This window comes from Dermatophagoides farinae, unplaced genomic scaffold, assembly GCF_024713945.1.
Source record: "Dermatophagoides farinae isolate YC_2012a unplaced genomic scaffold, ASM2471394v1 contig2, whole genome shotgun sequence".
Lineage (NCBI taxonomy): Eukaryota > Metazoa > Arthropoda > Arachnida > Sarcoptiformes > Pyroglyphidae > Dermatophagoides > Dermatophagoides farinae.
This window is the reverse complement of record NW_027461517.1, coordinates 315,258-334,863: the sequence shown is the minus strand read 5'-3', so window position 1 is coordinate 334,863 and position 19,606 is coordinate 315,258. Positions and strand designations below refer to the sequence as shown.

General features: G+C 35.5%; 2 protein-coding genes across 2 annotated transcripts; both read right to left on the bottom strand.

The window, feature by feature from the left end:
- Positions 1–12,961: 12,961 nt before the first annotated feature.
- On the bottom strand, positions 12,962–13,611 carry LOC142597960 (uncharacterized). Its single transcript, XM_075734959.1, has one exon. The coding sequence runs from the start codon at positions 13,609–13,611 to the stop codon at positions 12,982–12,984; it is 630 nt and encodes a 209-aa protein (XP_075591074.1). The 3' UTR covers positions 12,962–12,981.
- A 2,274-nt stretch (positions 13,612–15,885) lies between these two features.
- LOC142597959 (uncharacterized) lies at positions 15,886–16,929 on the bottom strand. The gene has a single exon (XM_075734958.1). It carries the CDS (start codon positions 16,927–16,929, stop codon positions 15,886–15,888), a length of 1,044 nt encoding a protein of 347 aa, XP_075591073.1.
- Positions 16,930–19,606: the final 2,677 nt, after the last annotated feature.

Sequence of the window (19,606 nt, the reverse complement as noted above, 5' to 3'; positions counted from 1 at the left end):
AAAATATTGCGGGATTCGATGCGTGAAGGGATTCGAAACTACAGCAGGGTCAATTCGGAGGTTGACATTGCTGTGGCCCAACTGCAATCTAAAATTTACCAAACTCTTTTAGAACTCTATGGAGAAAATTTTATGAACGAGTATATCGCTGAGCACGGTAAAGTATACATCACCTTCAAGCTGGTGCGTTCAAAATTTTTGAGTAGATCGACTAATAAAATTTAATTATTTAATATACTATATGTAATTTTTCAATTGTGATACCTAAACACTAGAATGTTATTCATACGGATTTGTGTTTTGATAACACAAGTATGGGGTTTTTCAAACGTAGTATTTAATTTCCCCTTTTCTTCGGACGTAAACACAAAGTCGTGCGATGGAAGGAACGATCTGCCTATGTTTGACGAATTGAGAGACAGTCTCGGGCTAGAGTCCAGCAATTTAACTTTAATCAAAGAAAAATTTGTGCAGTCAGTAGTAAACAAGATCAAGTTTATGACTCTTCAAAACTTGTTTCGCATATCGGCGAGTCAGCAGAAAAACTTAATGGAAAAATCGGATTTGCAAACTTCGCAAGAGTTGATTAAATTAGCGATGCCAGAAAGCAGAGATCTAGGTTTCGCTACTAAAAGTTCTGCAAATAAAATTCAAGGACAGCAGCTGTCTTCACGCGACGAAAAAAAAATAGCAGACATGATTAGCAGTGACGTGATGAAATCGATCTTAAACGGATTTTTTAGTGATTCAAAACTTTCATTCCACTTCCCTATAGTTGGGGTTGATTTCCGAATGCACATGAAAAATGCAGCGGAAATCTTGTGCAATGTGTTGGATGTGAAGTACAAAATCTTGGAAAAGCCTGAAAACAAGAAATACATTTGCACACTAATTCGAATGGCGCGCAGAAGTCTAGTTTGCGACACTGAAAGAGCATCGAAAAACCCTGACGTTATTGAGAACGAACGAAACTCACGATCTTTGCCCAGAAACAAAACTAGATTTGGACATTGTGAAATCGTAGAAAATGATTCTCCGAAGTATGAACACTTCGAATACCAAAGGGCAGTTTGGGCTTTGTATGAGTATGCGTACAGTGGAGACTTACCGATGCCTGGCGCAATCTTAAAGAACGGAAATATCGTGATGTTATTTTCGTATATCGAGAAGCTCTCGAACTCTGAAAAAAAACCGTCAACGTTGGCAGCTTTAATAAAATCAACAGCACAAGAGGACGTGTACACAGTAGTCATTCGCGGAACGAAAACCTCTTCTGATTGGATAGCGAACTTCGACTATGCCGAAACTACTATTTACTCCATCATTACGCCTACGAAACCGATCTTAGTAGCCCACCAAGGATTTTCAAACTTAGCTAACGTTTTAGCGCATCAAATATACAGTTATTTCAACACGAGAAAATTCAAAAACATAAAATTAGTTCTTACTGGACACTCGATGGGCGGAGCGGTGGCTAACATATTGAGGTATCACTTATGGGAAACCGGACTGTTTAGTAAAATCGACGTCGTTACATTTGGAGCCCCGAGTTGCATATATCAAGACCAAAAATACAAGGAATTCAGCACAATAGTTGGTGACGTAGTTAACATTATTGCGGAAAGTGATCCGGTTCCGTATTTTCCTTGTACAAAGTTAAGCGGTTTAACTACGTGCGAAAACGTCACCAGCAAGAGGGACTACAACGTAATTTACGCACCCACAATCAACCGAAAATTAATATCTATGGAACTACTTTCTAACATTTCTAAAGAATTCGCGATAAATTCCACTGGCGTAATCGGAATAAACCTGAAAACCCTTAAATCGGACCAAGAAAAAGTTTTACCAGTAATTCTGGACATTAACAAATCTCACAACTGTTCGTATCAGTGCGCTTTGACGCTGAATGGCGTTAAAAATCCATTCTGTGTGAAAAAAGCTTGTCAAGAATGTATACAGACAAATTAAGGCTATTACTGGACCAGCTAGATTATTAAATATTTGATAATCTTTTAAAAATAAAAAACTGTGGGCTTTACATCTGATGTTTCAAATTAAATTATTTTTAGTTCCATTATGAAGCGATCAGTGTTGTTACTGGTTAATGTTGTTTGCAGTCAACAACTTAGAGGCCAAGTAGCATTTTTCAACCAGGTAGCGTCAAACTTGCTTCAGCTAGATCGACTGCGAAAATCAGTTTTACAGTCGCTTGTTCCGCACTCAGAAGCTCAACGAAGAGTCATACGGTCTGGTGGAATTGGTGCTGTAATCGCAAACAGCAATCCTTTGTCTCATTTGCAACGTGCTATTTTTCCTCGTCACAGTGAGTTTTCTAATATACTCGATGAATACGAAAGAAACCGTGAAGATGTAATTGCATCTATTGCCAAAATGGGGCCTGCAAAGGTAAAAAGTAGAAATTATAAATATTTCACTGATGCCAACAAACCTAGTGTATATAAATATCTATTTTTTAAACCCATAGAAACCGAAGACAATTTCTCAAATTAAGCTTATCAGTCTTTGCTTGTTTCCGTTTTAACTCTAACTAAAACGGAATTTAAATTAATTAAACTTACAGACACAAACTACCATATGCAAAAGTCTTTTCTTTAAACCTACAGAAACTCAAGAAAACTACACAGATAAATTTCGTCACTCTCTTGCTGCTTCTGTTGCAACTGCAACTAAAATGGAATTTAAACAAATTAAACTTACAGACTCGTTGTTCTTTTCCTATCAAATTTAGCTTTTCATTAATTGTTTGTGCTAATTGTGGGCAAACTTCTGATGATGTCAAATAATCTAGCAATATTTTTGACTGTATTTTTACGGATTCAATATTGTCTTTTGTCGATAAAGTTGAAAACAAATTTTTAAGCAGGGAACTAGTTGTTAAAAATTCAACTACCTGACTTTGTAAGTCTGGTTCTTGAATGATTTTTGTTAATAAAATAAATATTTTTATAACAATGTATTCTTCGTTTGGATAACGAGTGAAGGTTAAGGTCAAAAGTTCGAATACATTGTTGATAAAATCATGATAGTAAGCTGCCTTATGTAATATTACAACGTCTAGCACCCAAATTAAAGATTTCAAAACTTGCTCCATAACTTCTGAGCATGATATCGAATTGATAAAGTCGTTTGGTTTGTAAAAAATCAAATCTTTGTTTTCAAACACTGGATGCAGAATTCGAACAGCTTCACACTGTTCACAACGACAAATTGTTTCAATAGCATAAAAGAAATCAAAAATATCATTATTAATATCGGCAGATTGCTTCAGATCTATGATTTGTTGTACAGTATCTGTATGGTCTATCAAGATCTGAGAAACTTTATTCCTATGTGTACTGGATTTTTTGAAAAGTAGAGCTAAAAGCGGAAAAAATAGCTTCATTGTCTCGACGTTTATTGTGTTTGAGAACAAAGGTTTCAATTGCGTCAGTATGATGTCTGAAACGCCGCTAAAAGGAGCTAAACTGTTGTTAGCTGTTTCTTCAATGAATAAATTACGTGTGCATTCTATGATAACTGCATCATTAGAATTCCAGATTTCGTGATCGTAAATATTAACTAACCATTGTAGCTCTTCTTCGTGACTGTGCGTTGAAAATTTGGAAAAAACTAGTAACAACTGAGAAAATCTTAACAGAACGGGAATGTCAATGTGTTTAGTAAAAAACTGATTAAAGAAACTATTGAACTTTTTATAAAATTCAAGATATATCTTTTGTAGTCTTGCGATTTGACCATCGTTATATTCTTCTGTAACAAAGGATCGGAGTTGAGAAGTAAGGTTAGAATAATCTTCATTAGAATTTAATGAAATTATGTTTACTACGTTGACCGGCAAAACTTTCGAAAATCTCGTAAAATATTTGTAAATTACTGAAAATGTATCGATTTCAGCTTGACTAAAGTAGTTTGGTAAAAGGTTTGAAAAGTCGTAAAAAAGCGACTCAATACAAGAGGTTATCCCATAAAAACGCTCTGATTCATCAAGTAAACCTAATAATTGTATTAAATAATAGTATAAATCAATTATGTATCTAATTCTATTTGGTATTTTGGGTGTACTTAAAATATCAGACAAGAATTTTCTTAATGAATCGAAACTAAGGCGTTCTTCGTAATATTGGATGTATTTGTCACTTGAAGCAGGAAGAAGTTGATCACGTTGAAGAGGAGTATATAGTATAGCTTTAAGAAATGGAACTAAAAAAAAATCGCAACAAAAGCAATTTTGCAGAAACGATCCTATTAATTTGACATCATCCCAGCTTGTTCCACTATTTATAAATGCGGAAAAAAATTCTTGTATAGCGGTGTGATTGTTTAAAATTGAGTATAATATGCTTTCATCGTGAGTAGTATTGAAATTCTCAATTAACTGAGAGGGGAACTTTTTTGTCATAATCTGAGAAATTACATCAATAAAAAATGAAGTAATAATTATGGAAAATACCCACTAATAATATTAAATGTGGAAATGCGGAAAACTTTCAATTAGAATACTATATAATTTTAAAATTGAAAAACTTACCCGCTTATATTAGCAAAAAATGGGGTTTTCCTTGGTTTTGCGTAAAATATCATATTTGCAGGGAAAACTCAATAAATTTTCAATAATATAAGTATTAGCAATGACATCGTGGCCAAGATTGAAGTTAGCTTATGAGTACGCTACGACGGGTACCATGAGTCTTGCAACCCCGTCGATGGTAAATCAAGCGTTGTGCATACTTTTCGCGATAGGTTTAGTGATCTGTTTAATAATTTTATACGGATTGATAAAATTTGTTAAGATTTTAAGACGAGCTAATAATGTATCTACCAAAGTCAAATCCAACACGTCAACCATATCTAAGATTTTGAACTATCTGTATATCAAGGAAGGTGTTGACTGCAATTTAATGATGGATCCGGACTGTTCGGAAGCTCCATTAATTCGCCGTAAGTCATCAAAAAAGAAGAAATCAAAAGTTTCACGAGCAAGTGTCAGCGACGATGAATACGTGAGCCCAACAAGAAATTTAAGCTTCTTTAAAAATTTATTATCAAGGTCAGAAAAATCAGTATCTAAGCCGGTTGGGAAAAAAATTGACGATGTATATGAAACATGTGAATCAGATTCAGTAGATAACGGCATAAATCACGAAAATAAAAAAAATCAAACTAGAATTGCTAGAAATGAACAAGCTCAGTCTTCATCTGAAAGATTTAGTGACAATGCTGATTCGTATTACAACAATAATTTCAATCGTCATTACAATAATACCAATCATTATAGTAATAATTACAACCCAAACTACCCTCCTTATTACAGCCCGAACTACCCTCCTCAGTACAGTTCAAATTACGCTCCTCAGTACAGCTCAAATTACCCTCCTCAGTACAGCTCAAACTACATTCCAGCGTATGATAACGTAAGGAGAACAGATGCTCGCATTTCAAACATGCATCACAAGTATCAAATGAATATGCCTAACTTTGCTGGCTGCGGGCCTCAATTTTCGCCATATGACAACCCAGAATTTACGCCCGGATATAAACAACATCATGGTAGTTACTATCGACCGGAGCTGACAAGATACATTCCGGATATATCTGGTATATTAACTCCTCAAAAGAATCAAAGCATTGTTCCTATGTCGCAACACTTAAGCGATCCATTTGCCCAAAAAACAAGCGAAAACTCTGTTCAAACCAGTTTGAAAGGAAGTGATGACGAAAAAGATCTTGAATATTTAAATTATTTGGTTGGAAACAACATAAATAAAGCTAGTAGCGGAAAAATTCTTCCTAATGAACTCGAAATTTTAATTAGATCTTCAATAACCGGAACTAATGATAGTTACGTGGTCGAATCAAAGCACGCAAGCAAACTTGCTCAATATTTAGACGAACAAAAAAAAAACAATAATTACTATTACAACCCAGCAGGCAGCTATTTAAAATCAAACAAACACCCTTTTAACGATTATTACCAAAAAATATACAACAATATCTAAGGCGCAATTGCACATCCAATTAAACAACTCACCGCGTAGATTTACTGCCATGAATTTAAAGATTCATTAATGACGAAGAATTTAAAACAACTTTCAAGATTTTTCGAACATTTTCCTCTATAGTTTTGACTTCGTTGATTTTCGTCAATTTCGAGCTTTCGTCGATTCGTGGTTTGTATTTATTGCTAAAAACCTTAAGCATTGCAGTGACATTGTTGCTTATCAAATTGTTTTGGTTTTGAATTGTGTGTTGGAGTGATTCCAGCATTGCGTTAGTAACGGTCGCTTCAGCCGCATATATCTGAGCTTCTATTGCGTCTGGAAGTTTGACAGAAAGCAATGTAGGAATGTTATTCAATTCTTTAGCATGCATAGTAGGACACCACGGAACGATTGAATACGTTTGGAGTGAAAAAGGAACGCTCTTAGCGTCAATCAGCCTCAAGCACTTGCACAACGAGTCAAGGTCAGACAGTAGCTTTTCGTTTCCGTAAAGGATCAATTTAGGAAAATCGAATTGTTTTAAACTGTTAATGATAGAGAAAAGTTTGTTGTTTATACCTTCGATTTTTTGCAGATTTTCATAAATGGACGACACATTGTACGGTTGGATAAAGTTATGAGTTTTTGATTCATTCATTTCGCTATCATTTCGCACCAATTAATTAATATTTATTTTTAATTCTATACAATAATTCATAGTCATATTTAAAAAAATAACGGATATAATCACTTATGCATAGCATAGATGATGTACATCAGTTTACCGATTTGATTTTATTTGAAGAAAAAACCTGCTCTAACGAAAATTCAAACTATTTGTTTTTAATTCGTCCTCCTGCCATATTGAACAAGCCGAACTATTGCTTAGAGATATTGCTAGAGTTTAGAAACGCGTCTGCAGAGGACCAAACGACTATTAAATGTTATAATTTTGAAAACGATTCGTATTTGTCGCTTACACTGCCTGATCGTTTCGAAGCTAATGCTGAAATAATAAAAAGATATAAAGATCCTAATTTGATTGAGCAAAAGCAAAATGGCTACATAAGACAATGCGCAGCGTGGGCGACTTCAAACGCTCGTACCGCGGCTATTTCATTTATTAAATTAGTTGTACCGAAAAATTTTCACGCTGATAACAATAAGTGGGAATTGGAAAAGTGTGTGTATTTAATATTCGACCAGATTTTTGATTTAGCAATCAAAAGAACGGGGTGTATAGCTCAGCATCTCTGTCTTTACCACTGTAATGCAATAGAAAAACGGAAACAAGTTTTCAGATGTAATTGGAAAAAAAATAAAATTGTAGCAGCATCCAGCTCGAACAACAGAGAAGAAGACGCTTTCGACCTAAATGGTAAGTTGTAGCTCAGAACGAGTTTTTAGAGGAAATACAAAAACGAAAAATCAAAAGCCAGAAAATTTCTTTCTCGCTATTTGGACTAAAACTGAAAAACAGTTCTATACTGTCCATGTTTATACTAGCATATTACTTGTTGATTGTAGATCTATTGTGCGAACTTCGTAAAAAATTAAGCATTACGGTTATATTCAGGTCGTTATTGTATTCAGCAACGTTTTACATCTTGTACGAGGGCGTAAAATTTACTATAGTAAATTCCATATTTGTTACAAACACAATACCGGATAATCTTGACATAAGCGTGCTGGGCAGCAAATTAGTGAAAATTATGGTGAAGTAAATATTTGAAATAAATTAAATAAATTCAAAAGGCGGCGTAGGAATCTTCGGATAAAAAAGTATTTGTTACGAAATGAATCCTGAATCTGTCAACGAAAGTTCCCACTATCGCCGTCGCAGATTCCGGTGCGGGTCCGACGCATACGTTCCGAAACATTTACAGGAACTAAACAACAAGAAGAATAAAGACTTGGACAGCTCGCAAACCGCGGAGATGTCTATACCCCGTGTTCAAGAAAGCATGAAATTTGCTTCATGGTGTCGTGACCCCATTTACTTTAGCATGGATAACTTGGCAAAAGCAATTGCTTCCAACCAAGTCAAGCAGGTAGAGAAGTTCTGCTCAATGCCTTTGGCTCACGAATACATTGTGAATTTAGACAAAGCGTCACGGACAGTGATCCACACCTGTTTACTATCTGCGGCGCCAGCCTTGCTGTGCATGCTAATAAAGCTGACAGACAAGTTTACCGACTCTACGTTGTTTACTCTCGACAAGTCAATAAAACGCAAAGCTGCGTTGATTTACAGTGAAGGCAACGTTCAGGACGGCTGCGAAACACAGTTTCAGCTTACTAAATCTTCAAACATATCAAAATTTTTGAATTACCCTTATTTCGGAACCCCCTGTTTGCATTTGCTTTTGAACTCGTTGAACAAGCGCGACCTGAAAGAACAAGCCTTGGTTTGTTTGGCTCTGGTTTTCTTGCCCGCGATGAGATCTAATTTTTCGAACAAATACGTAACCAAGGCTGAAGAATTAAAAAAGGTTTACGAGGTAAACGACAATACATTAAAGTTTTTCAACATTGAAGAACTCGATGCAGATGGATACTCTTTGGTAGACCGAATTTGTCAAAGGCATTTAGACGATGCAATCGCTTTGTTGCTAGAAACCGGCGTTTTATCGATGTATCAATACGTAGACAAAAGTATCGAGTCTCGCAAACTCTTCCCTAACTTGGCTAAAAACTTTTTGAATGAGGTAAACTTGCAGGATTACATTGAACTATTCATAAAGTCGATGAGTTATTCGAGCAGTGTGCACATGAAGTTTTTAGTTTCGAGTCCGATATTTACGAGCTCTTTCGAAATGATTAAGCAGAGTATTACCAACTCAGGAGTGGCTTCACAGTTTGGTTTTGACATGGTCAGTGATTTGGAGTATTTTTACAACATAATACACCGTTGTGAATTATTAAATAAAACAATTTTTGTATATAATGAAACGTGTCTGCAGCATATGTATTACGAGCCGGCTGATTTTTGTGAAAAAGTTAGACATATAAAAAACAACCCTGAAAATATGCACCGGTTAGAAGTAATCATCGATCAAGAAAACGGAATTTTTTTCAATGATGTAAGAATGGCAGGCGTGTTGACAAAAAATTCGACCTACACGCCATGTCTCGCAGACATTTCGCGAGTACACGACGCGAGTTACATTCTCGCTTTAATGAAACAAGTAAATCAAGCTAAGAATTACCCTGACATGAAGTCTCATTTAGATCAAGACACAATAATGACGGTGGGCAGTTACAATGCTGCGCTCGCTGCAGCTGGTTGTGTCATACATGCTATCCGATTGGTCACTCGGTACAATTCGAACTCGGATGAAACACCGAATTCTGTGCGCAACGCGTTTTGCGCCATCAGACCGCCAGGACATCATTTAGGTACTTATGGAGCTGCTCAGAACGATCAAAACTCATTTTTATCGACTAGCTGGAGCTCTGGAAGTCAAGGTTTCTGCTTATTAAATAACGTAATGATTGGAGTCGCATGGGCGCGTTACAACCTGGAGTCAATTGGCATCAATAAGATTGCTGTTGTCGACTTTGATATTCACCACGGTAATGGCTCGGAGAATATTGTAGAACTACTTACTTCTCACTCGCGAAACCTGGTCTTCAACTCTTCAAAACCCCACTTCATCAACTCTTCTACCACGGTTGAAATTCCTCAGTTGCGGGTTTGGCGGGATATGGACGACCACAAAAATATTTTCCTCGCCTCGATTCACGGATATGACCAAGAGTTTTACCCAGGCACAGGCGGCTCGTCCAATATTTCAAATTCCAACATTATCAACGTGCCGATTTCCAAAGCGGACACAGAAGAAACATATATGACTAAATTCTGTTCGCAGGTGCTTGTTCCTTTATACGAGTTTGATCCCGACCTTATTATGCTTAGTTCTGGATTTGACGCACACGTCAACGAACAACTGAACCAAGGTTTTGGTCATTTAACGGAAAAATCGTTCAGACAAATTACGAAACTTTTGATAGGAGTAGCTAATGATTGTTGTGAAGGGCGGCTCGTTAGTGTACTTGAAGGTGGATACAATTGTGCTCCGGAAGCTGCTTCTACCTTCGCTAACTGCGTGGTAAAACATATTGACACGTTGAATTCAACCGACTCCAAGTATTCTGCCAAAGTAGATATTATCCGTATGTCTCAGTCTAACTTAGTTATTACGTACTAGAATTCTTGATATCGTGATTTATAAGCATTTATCTTATTCTGTTTTATTATCTACATTCTTTTAAATTTTGCAGTAACAGTAAATTGTATTCTTCCCGAGCCCTTATTAGACTGTACAGCGTAATATTTATAAATATACGTTTATCTTTTAGTAACAATATTAACAGCGAAACGATAGGCATGCCCACTGTAAATCGAGCTATCGTCAGTAGCCCAGCATCAAATACGTAGTGCAGTAGTAGAGGTAGAATTTCGCTAGAATTATGTTAACTAATCTTGCAACGTCATTTTTTAATCCAGCAATCTATAAATTTAAATTTCAATGTAAGATTCGTTTTCCACGTATCCGAAGTATTTCATCATGTATGAAATATCGGAACGAATTCCCAACATGTATATGAATTTCAACGGGAACGGTTTAGTAATTTTCTGTTGATTAAACGCAACCAAAAAAGATTTGCTAGGTAACTGAACTTGTTTTTGTAAATAAATGTTTTGGCTTCTCAGATTTTTCAACTGTTTGCGCAAAGTCGAAATAAACAAGTGCTGATTCTCAACTATTTGTAAAAAAGGAAAACTACAAGCGATATAAATGTTACCAAAATTTGAAATTGCAGCACATTGTGTGCGAATATGGAACTCATTGAAAACTTTAGCAAGTTTTTCTGTGTCGAATGTGGACAAAGGTCTGTTAAAATTTATAATGTGCTCTTCGTAAGCGTTAAATTGAAGGCCGTGTTGCAAATACGTGGTGAGACTGTTCAAGGACAGGTAAATGTATAATGTAGGCAGCTCTTGCAGCTCGAGCGGTTCGAGATGGTAATACAAAATGGCCGGTTCGGACGCGATCATCACCTTTTAATTTATTTAGTAAAATAAAGATCAGAGTAACATTTTAAACTCCAGAACACGTTGAAGCTAGGAGTTTAACTATTGAACGAGTTATCTACTATTCAAACACTAAAATTAAATATTCAACATTTAATAAAATAATTGAGGTAGATCAACAATAGAATTCTTAATCGATAACAAAAAATCTTCTAAATATCTAGTGAGCTCTACATTGAAGTCTTCGTTGTTTTCAGTGGCTTGCGTCGAAATTTGGTCAAGAAATCGTCTTATTTTTTGTTCTTTTTGCAGGATTAGCTTATTGAGGTTTTCATTTTTTAAAACAGTGCAGAGCAACACTATCCCCAAAAGCGAACCCAGCTCGTATTCGAAACACGACAAATATTTAGAAATGATAGTTTCTAACAGATTTAGTGTTTGGTAGGAGTCTTTGTTGTATACTATGTTTTTTAACGTTTCCGAAGCCATAAGTTTAACCAGCTTGAATTGGCTGGTGTAATTACCAGCTATCAAGCCGATTTGCGGAGCTAGAATAATGCACAGTAAAGACTCGACTAGTTGGTGCATCAAGTGCTGCAGATTGACTTGCTTATTAGACATGAGCGCATAGAAACACGAAATTATGATTTCGCAGCAAATCACCGGGCCGAGCAACAAAATATTCATCAAAATCTTGCATAGCCCGGTCACGATAATGCTTACAAGCAAGTCTGAAAACAGTCCGTTTTTAAAACTTTGCAAAATTTTTTGAAGAATCACGTTGTTTTCTAGAACCAGTTTGTTAGATTTGGATTTGTTTCTCTCTAGCTCGATTCTAACTGTAATAACGGCGAAAACCTTCATAAAATACATTTTTTCTTCGTTGTAGATAAAATTATCAAACGCGCCCGTCATGTCAAGAATGAGATCATTGCAGTTTTTGTTCGACGATAATTGCTCAATTTGCTTTGCAGAAAAGTTTTTAATTATCAACTCATGAGCCAGTTGTGGTTTGTTCAGCGAATCTATCGTCTGAATGAAACTCTGATAGTTTGAGTATTTCCACAATACCCGCTTTTCTTTAGTAATTCGTTCCACCAAAGCGTCGTTGTCAACAACTTCGCCCATTATAGCCAACCATTTTAACTCTGTATGAAACTCCACGGGACTGCATATCTCTTCGTCGATCAGCTGATCCAGATTGACCAGCTCGTCTTCATCAGAATCTGAACTCATTTCTGCGTGCTTTGATCCACCCAACAGTTTCTCGATCAGTACCACATTCGCATGGGTCAAAGCCGTGTTTCGTTGAGAACACAAAACATGCTTGGAGAAATCCAGAAACATTGTCAACGTTGATAAAAACCACGATTCCAAGAAATCTATCCCTTCGTCCGTTAGTACAAAGTCATCCAACAAATGCTTTGTTAAAAATGACTTAAGCCAAGATTCTGATAACGTCATTGCCCAGCTCGTTTTTGCATTTCAGACATCAAACTCAATGCTTAATTATTTACCATACGTAAATACCAGAAAATATTTCTGTTAATTTTTATTATTTTCCTTTCGCTCGTAAGGATTTTCAATATTTTTATATGAATCGAAATCTGAAATTACGCGAACTTGACTCATCTTGACGATAATCAAACCTAGTTCTCGTGTCCGTGTCGTTGGCCGTTTTTTAGCGTTGCTCAAATACTCTAACGCATTGTCCAGTAGTATATTTCCATTACTATCTATCGATAATAAAATTCCAGAAACTAAAATTTAACACGGCACACTTACTTGTTCGATTTCCATAAAAGTTTATCATAACTTTCTTCTTAAGCAAATTGTCATATGGATCTGGTTTTCGGGCCATTTTGCTTCTACAACCTAATTGCTTATTTAAAAATAAATTTTGTTAAAATCGGAGAGATTATATAATTTTTTATTCACGAGCTATGCATCTTCATCATCGTCTGAGTTTTTTTCTGTGAGGAACTTCTCGTTAATCCTGTAACTATTCAGTAAATTATTAAAGTCAGCTTCGGAAAAGTCCACGCTGCCGCCCAGCTCGTCAAATCCAACCAAACGATGAATGACTTTCATCTGTTTTATCAACAACACGGTTGGAATCACAAATACGTTCAACGTCGACACTAAAAACGGATGACGCTCCACGTTTAGCTTGATAAATTTAATATCTAACCTTTTCTTCGCCAGAGATTCCAATATAACATTCAAATATTCCGAATACTCCATGCCAATGTCGTTTTTGAAACAATGCACAACCAAAAGTGGACTTTTCTCCGAAATTGGAAAGAAATCTGTATCGCTTGTACACTCAGTCAATTCTCCGTGACCTAAACTACGCCAGTGATTGTCTCGTTTGTACTTTTCTAATAGCTGCTTCTTGCGGTTGTATTGGATTTTTTCAAAATCATCGTCGTTTAGATTTTGTATCGCATTCAGTTCGCTATCCAATTCTTCTTCCTTAGCTCGTAAGGCGTTCATCAGATTTTTTGAAACAGCATTTTCCAGCTGCGCAAGCTTTCTTTCATTTTCATAATAATCTCTTTGCTCTGTCATTCAGAGGTAGATATACTGCTTGAAAACGTTTCGCGACCTGCAAAGAACTCGTCTATTTAAATCTTAGCAATGATACAAAATATATCGATGCAGGCTTAATTATTTATAAATTATTTATAAAGGGATTGAAAATCAATTTTAAAAATACTTACAAAGCTCAACGAAATAAAATCGCTTTTACCTAACCGACTTTATTTCATGCGATATTGTTTATACAAACAGCGAGCTGGAACGTGTTGATCTAGCTTAATATCATTACAGCTTGAAATAATAATTAGAATCGCGTCGCACGCGGCTACAATGGTTACTTAACACCATTAACGTGGAACTCGACATTGCAAATGCTCATGTCATAGGGCACACCTTGATGAACATTTCTATCAATCTCATACATTTCGTAACTCATGTTTTGCTTCTCATAATGGACGTTACCCTTTGCAGGATCCGTTGAATCGTAAATCAAATCATCTATTCCAGAAAAGTTTTCAGGATAATTCATTGCTACTTCGTCGTACCAGCTGGCTTGTTTTTTAAGAAGTATTTTTTGGTTCAGGTCATTGCTTTCATTAAAGCGGTAATGTTCGCTAGGCCAATTTTCAGCCTCATAATTGTTGGTCATATTAGACGGTAAAAGAGACGAGTTATTCACATTATAATCATTTGGATATTGACCGTCACTAATTGAATTTTTTTTAATTAATTGATTTAATTGGGATATTGTGTTCGAGAGGTTTCCGTGAAACAGTCTGAGCAGTTGCGGATCTGGTATAGTATCGCCTTCCATGACAAGCCCTAAAATATATTGCCGATGCTTGTCTGGCAGCTTGCTCAGCAGTTCTTTTTTATAACGAATTATCGTGCGGCGCTGTTTCCACTCACCTTTGTAGCGAATCCACCAAAGATCATGATCACGGTTTCTTTGCGAACTGCATCTCAGTACCATAGTATCGTATGTCCATTGCAATTTATACGAACCTCCGCAGATTGATCTTCCTTTGCGTGTCATGCAGACAAAGCTAGCTAGCGGCAGCAAATGATTTTTTGGACATTTGATGCAGTATCTAAGTCTATTTCTGCTCATACTGATAAGTGAACTATTTTCCAGCTCGTAAATGCCAAAAACACCGTTGCAATACGGGCAAAGCGGAATTTCAAATGTGTGAGATTGGTCATTTTTGTTCCAAAAAATCATTGAAAAATTGTAGTCGAAAAATTCTTCACATCGGTTGTTTTCGCCCTCATTAGTGTTCTCTGAACATATATAGCGGATACAGTCGTAACCATACTGGTGAGGATACCATATGGAATCATTTTTTCCTATTAATTTACAATACGGGCAGTTTGTCAATGGTTGTCCTGCGATCAAAACTAAACTATTACATTGGCGTATAGTTTTATTCCAACCACAAATCATTATTATTGATTCTATAAAGATTTTGAAACATCACGAGGTTTTCTGTCAGTTCCCAAGAATATTTCATTCTTTTTGCGTGTCTGCCATCTCGAACACATGATTGCGCTAATTTTTTTTACAAACCAATTTTTTTATTATTTGCAGTTTGATCATTCCTAAATTCATTTTTTTTTGTTTGTATAAATAAAAAATAATTTTATAACCAAATGACAGTACTTGATCAGATCGAAAAGTCGGTACGCATGCCCGAACGCGACAGTTCTCTTGAGAAAAAATGCGCGTATATTTTATCTATTGCTAATAATGAAATCAAACACCCAGCTCCAATTTTGGGATCTGAGTTTTGTCGCCCCTTTTACGACATAAATTTTATTTTGCAAGCTAAACTTCAATACAATCAGAATAAGAGAAAACAATCAAAATCTAAATTAAATGGCAACAATGTGATACAAAAGAACACAAAATGCAAGCCGCACTATAATCAATACAAGGTAAGAAATTTTTTAGAACAAGAAATCACTAAAATGATAAATTTTAAGAAAAAAGACTAACAGACTTGATCTAAAAAATCGACGCATCAAAGATATGCGTTTGTAACACAGCAATATTGTTTGAAGATATTAAATCAAAAAACAGAGAAATAAAGCGTACTTTTACTTCTGTCAAATCTATATAAAGTTGGATTTTATATATTGCTAAACCAAATCATTTAAATTCACCAGTAATCTAATTAGTTTTCTGATATTTCATTTTGCATCTTTTATTTTTAAGCGAAAAACGTTTTAATATTCATTTAGAAAAACTAATAGTAACTTTGATATTCCACAAATAAAACAAAATATTTTTCAAAAAAGCAACAACTAGTCAAGTTTAAGCGAAGTTTGTTTGGTAATATTAAGTGTAGTAATTGTAGCAGAGTTATCGAGAAACGATTCGTATGTTTCGGATATCTTTCGTCTGATTGTGTCTATTGACTGTTTGAGCACTTCGATAGCTTTTAATTGTCCAACGCATTCTACGGTGAAAAAGAACTCATTATCTTTTTTAACGATTTTGATGAAATCAGTGATTTTGTGCTTTTTTAAAAATTGCTTAATATCGTCGTCAAAATTGTAACAAAGTGGGTCGTTCAAGACTAGGTCGAGATCGTATAACTTTTCATTATCTCGGCTAAGTTCGTCAATACCTGCTATTTTTTTACTAATATTTACTATTAAAGAAAATAGCCCCCGTGGAGATTTATTGTAAAGCTCGATTTTGAGGTTGTTCGGAATGCTTCGTTGCATATCTTTATTTATAGTTATTTCAGCCACGTTCTGAAAAGTAGCTGTTCCTACAGGACTCCATTTGGTGTGTATACTTCCTATTCCTTTAATTGCTTGAAGCTCTGCTTTGAAAGAACTTCCTGGAGACAACTTAGCAATGAGTATACCAGGTTCGGTTTTGCACTGACGATTTATCAAGTTTTGGAAAGTGCCGTCGTGAAAAATACGAATTGGGGGCGCGTTTCCAATAGGACTAATGTCGTAATGCGTCAGATTGTAAACGCTGTTTCCAGTGACAGTCATATCGATTGAGTAACGCGCCTGACACTCCGCACAACTGTCTACACAAGTACATAAATGCTTGTACTTGAAATTTTCACAGTTTGTGCTATCTATGGGAATAAGTCCAAGCCGGTGAGTGATAATCTCATCTTGCAAGCACGTTGTGTTTTCCGAAATTGTAACAATATCGATAGCCAAAGTGGGAACCTCTCCAATCATTACACGGCGCAATGCATTTGCAATAGACACATCACAGTCTCGAAGATAAAATGAAAGAAAGTTTTGCGAGAGCTCAACAACTTCAATTTTCGGATACTGAACGTACCTCGCCTGAATCTGCTGGTCGGCTGTGTACATCCACTAATCTTTTGAAACTAACTTAAGATACAGTTAAAATTGCTCTTCGTTAAAACTTTGACAACGGTGGTAATCTCTTATTAAGCAACCAACGGAAGTTAACTCTTCAAAAAAAAATAATTCACAATTACTATATACTGCATAAAAAAAAATGTTTTCAACGTTCTTTTATGGCGACTGCACAGATAGCCGATAACCAAAAAAAAGCAACTGATTTTTACAGACACAGACTTGTTTGTTTAATTTTGTGTCGATGGTGGTATGTTCTCCCGGAATGGCCGCCAATTGACTACGATTACACAGAAGCACTGGAGAAGGAAAATCTGTATTTGTGTGATGAAACCAGCTGGACTTCTCTTCCTAAGTACGACGACGATGGCCGCCTCAAGTGTTATGAACTTATAAACTATCCAGGTGTATTTGTGGACTGTGACGGAAAAGTGAACGACCTTCGTCCTAACGAAGGTAAACCGTCCTACAACAATCTAACCAATCTGGAAACCTCAGAGTTGATCTCTTTACTGCACGTGGCTATTGACAATCAGATTAAAGAGTTAGAAACCAGTCCGTATATTAATCTCGAATCCGAAATAATTGAAAAAATTAAAATAATACTAAATTCAATTTTATTGGAGTTTCACGAATCTAATTAGACTTGAATTAAAGATAATTAAATATACGTTTAAACGCAAAAATCGTATTTGAATTGTTTAAAGTCAGAATAATCTATCAAACTGAGTGAAAATTGCTCGATGCTCCTTATTTTTAAGGTCAAATCGATTTTGAATGTTAACAAGTACAGATCAAAATCTTATCTGTGTGTTTAAATGCTTTCTAGGTTTACGAACTTACTGTATTTTGATCCCACATGCAAGATTTTAAGCAACCTACAATCTGAAGAACTTCAACTGCATATCACAGGGTCTGTTTTATCATTTCCGCAAAACAGCGTCTTTTTTAATGTGCTAGCTAATTTAGATCTGAATTACTTTTCAGCGCTGAATTTTCTTCCAAATTCAGACCTATATGCCTACTGCTCAGCTACCAAAAAACTTTCTAAAGTTTTTTCTGCGTCTAAAACTATTAATTCTCAGTCAGAATGGGTCGCTCTCCACTCGCCAAGTTCGTCTGCCGGAGTATTACTCTCAAAATTTAAATATATTCTCTGTTTTATTACAGATAGCGCAGCAACAATCAAGATCGATGTACAGCATCTAGATTTGGATTCTCAGTGGCTATATTGCTGGACTGAATTTTATTATACAAGCTTCTGTGTGTTTACATCGGCAACTAGTCTTATACATATTTTTACGGTAAAAGACCAAGAAATCATATGCAGTTCATATGAAACTAAATTAGTGGAAGAGCCAATGTCTTGTTTGCGTTTTCATCGAAACAGGTTTTTGGTTTTGTGTCCTAATGGTTGGCAATTATTGTTAGATTTGAACGATTTATTTGTCGAATCTTTCAATTTATCTTTTCCGTCGACAAACAAGTTTTCTGCTTTGATAAACTGGTGTTTTTCATCATACTCAATGCAGTTAAGCAAATATGCAATTTTCACACGCTTAGTTATGCTAAGTAATGCAAACCACGTGATAACACAGATTTATCATTGTATAAATGCTGACAAACAGCGTATGAATCAGAATTTCAGAGACGAATTACCCCGAATTTTGGCGTTTGAGTTAATTATTAGTCAATACGACCAAGTCAATATACAGCCCGGTCTTTTTTTTCAATTTATAGAATACGCTGATATTGTGTTTGAAGCGGCTCTGCATTTCTTTATTTTTATTTCTTGTGACCGTCACAGAGATAGCCTAAATTCAAATTGGTTACCCGATCTAGTTACTATTCTGAACGAGCGTTCACATGTAGATTCTTTCAACTCTATTCTAAAATCTTTACCAATCGAAGTATTTGAACAGCTATATGTTTCAAATATGTTCGAAAATATTTCTAATCCGTTACTGTTTATCGAGAGTGTAAAAATTTTAGAAAGCAGAATAAAGCTTTCAGATATATCGGAATCATTCTTGCATTTTGTTTTATATATAATTGACCAGATCACAATTGCAGATTCTAGAGAAACATTACTTCCGTTTTTTGCAAACTACGTTGAGCAGTTTGCATTTTTAATTGAATTATTAGAGCGATTTAACATACAACCACAAGTACGTGTAATTCTTTGTTGCTACGATGCAAATCTTTTGTTTAACTATTTTTCTAATGCTGGAAAATTGACTCCTTCTTTGATAAACCAGTTTGCAGAGACTATCGTTGCTACTAACGATAATTTGCTATTAGTACTGCAGTCAATTCGATTAGCCAAGAATGAGGCTCTAGTTCGCTTTATTGATCTCAATCACACTAATCTTGTGAATATTGCTAAAAAATACACCACTGAACAGAACCAAAAGTTGGTAAAATTATTTCTCAATAAATTAAAGCGTAATTTAGGCTCGAGAACAAATATTTTACTAATGGAGATAATCTCATTTCTTCTTTCAACAAAAATCAAAGATTGTAAATTTGTATGGAATGAAATAGTCGACATGATTGACGATCCAGAAACTGGCGAGTTTTTTGTGTTACTTTTTATGTTTGCGTCTCGACAGCTAGGTGAATACAATATTTGTTTTGACAAACTGCCAACAAAAAAAAGAGAAAGTGC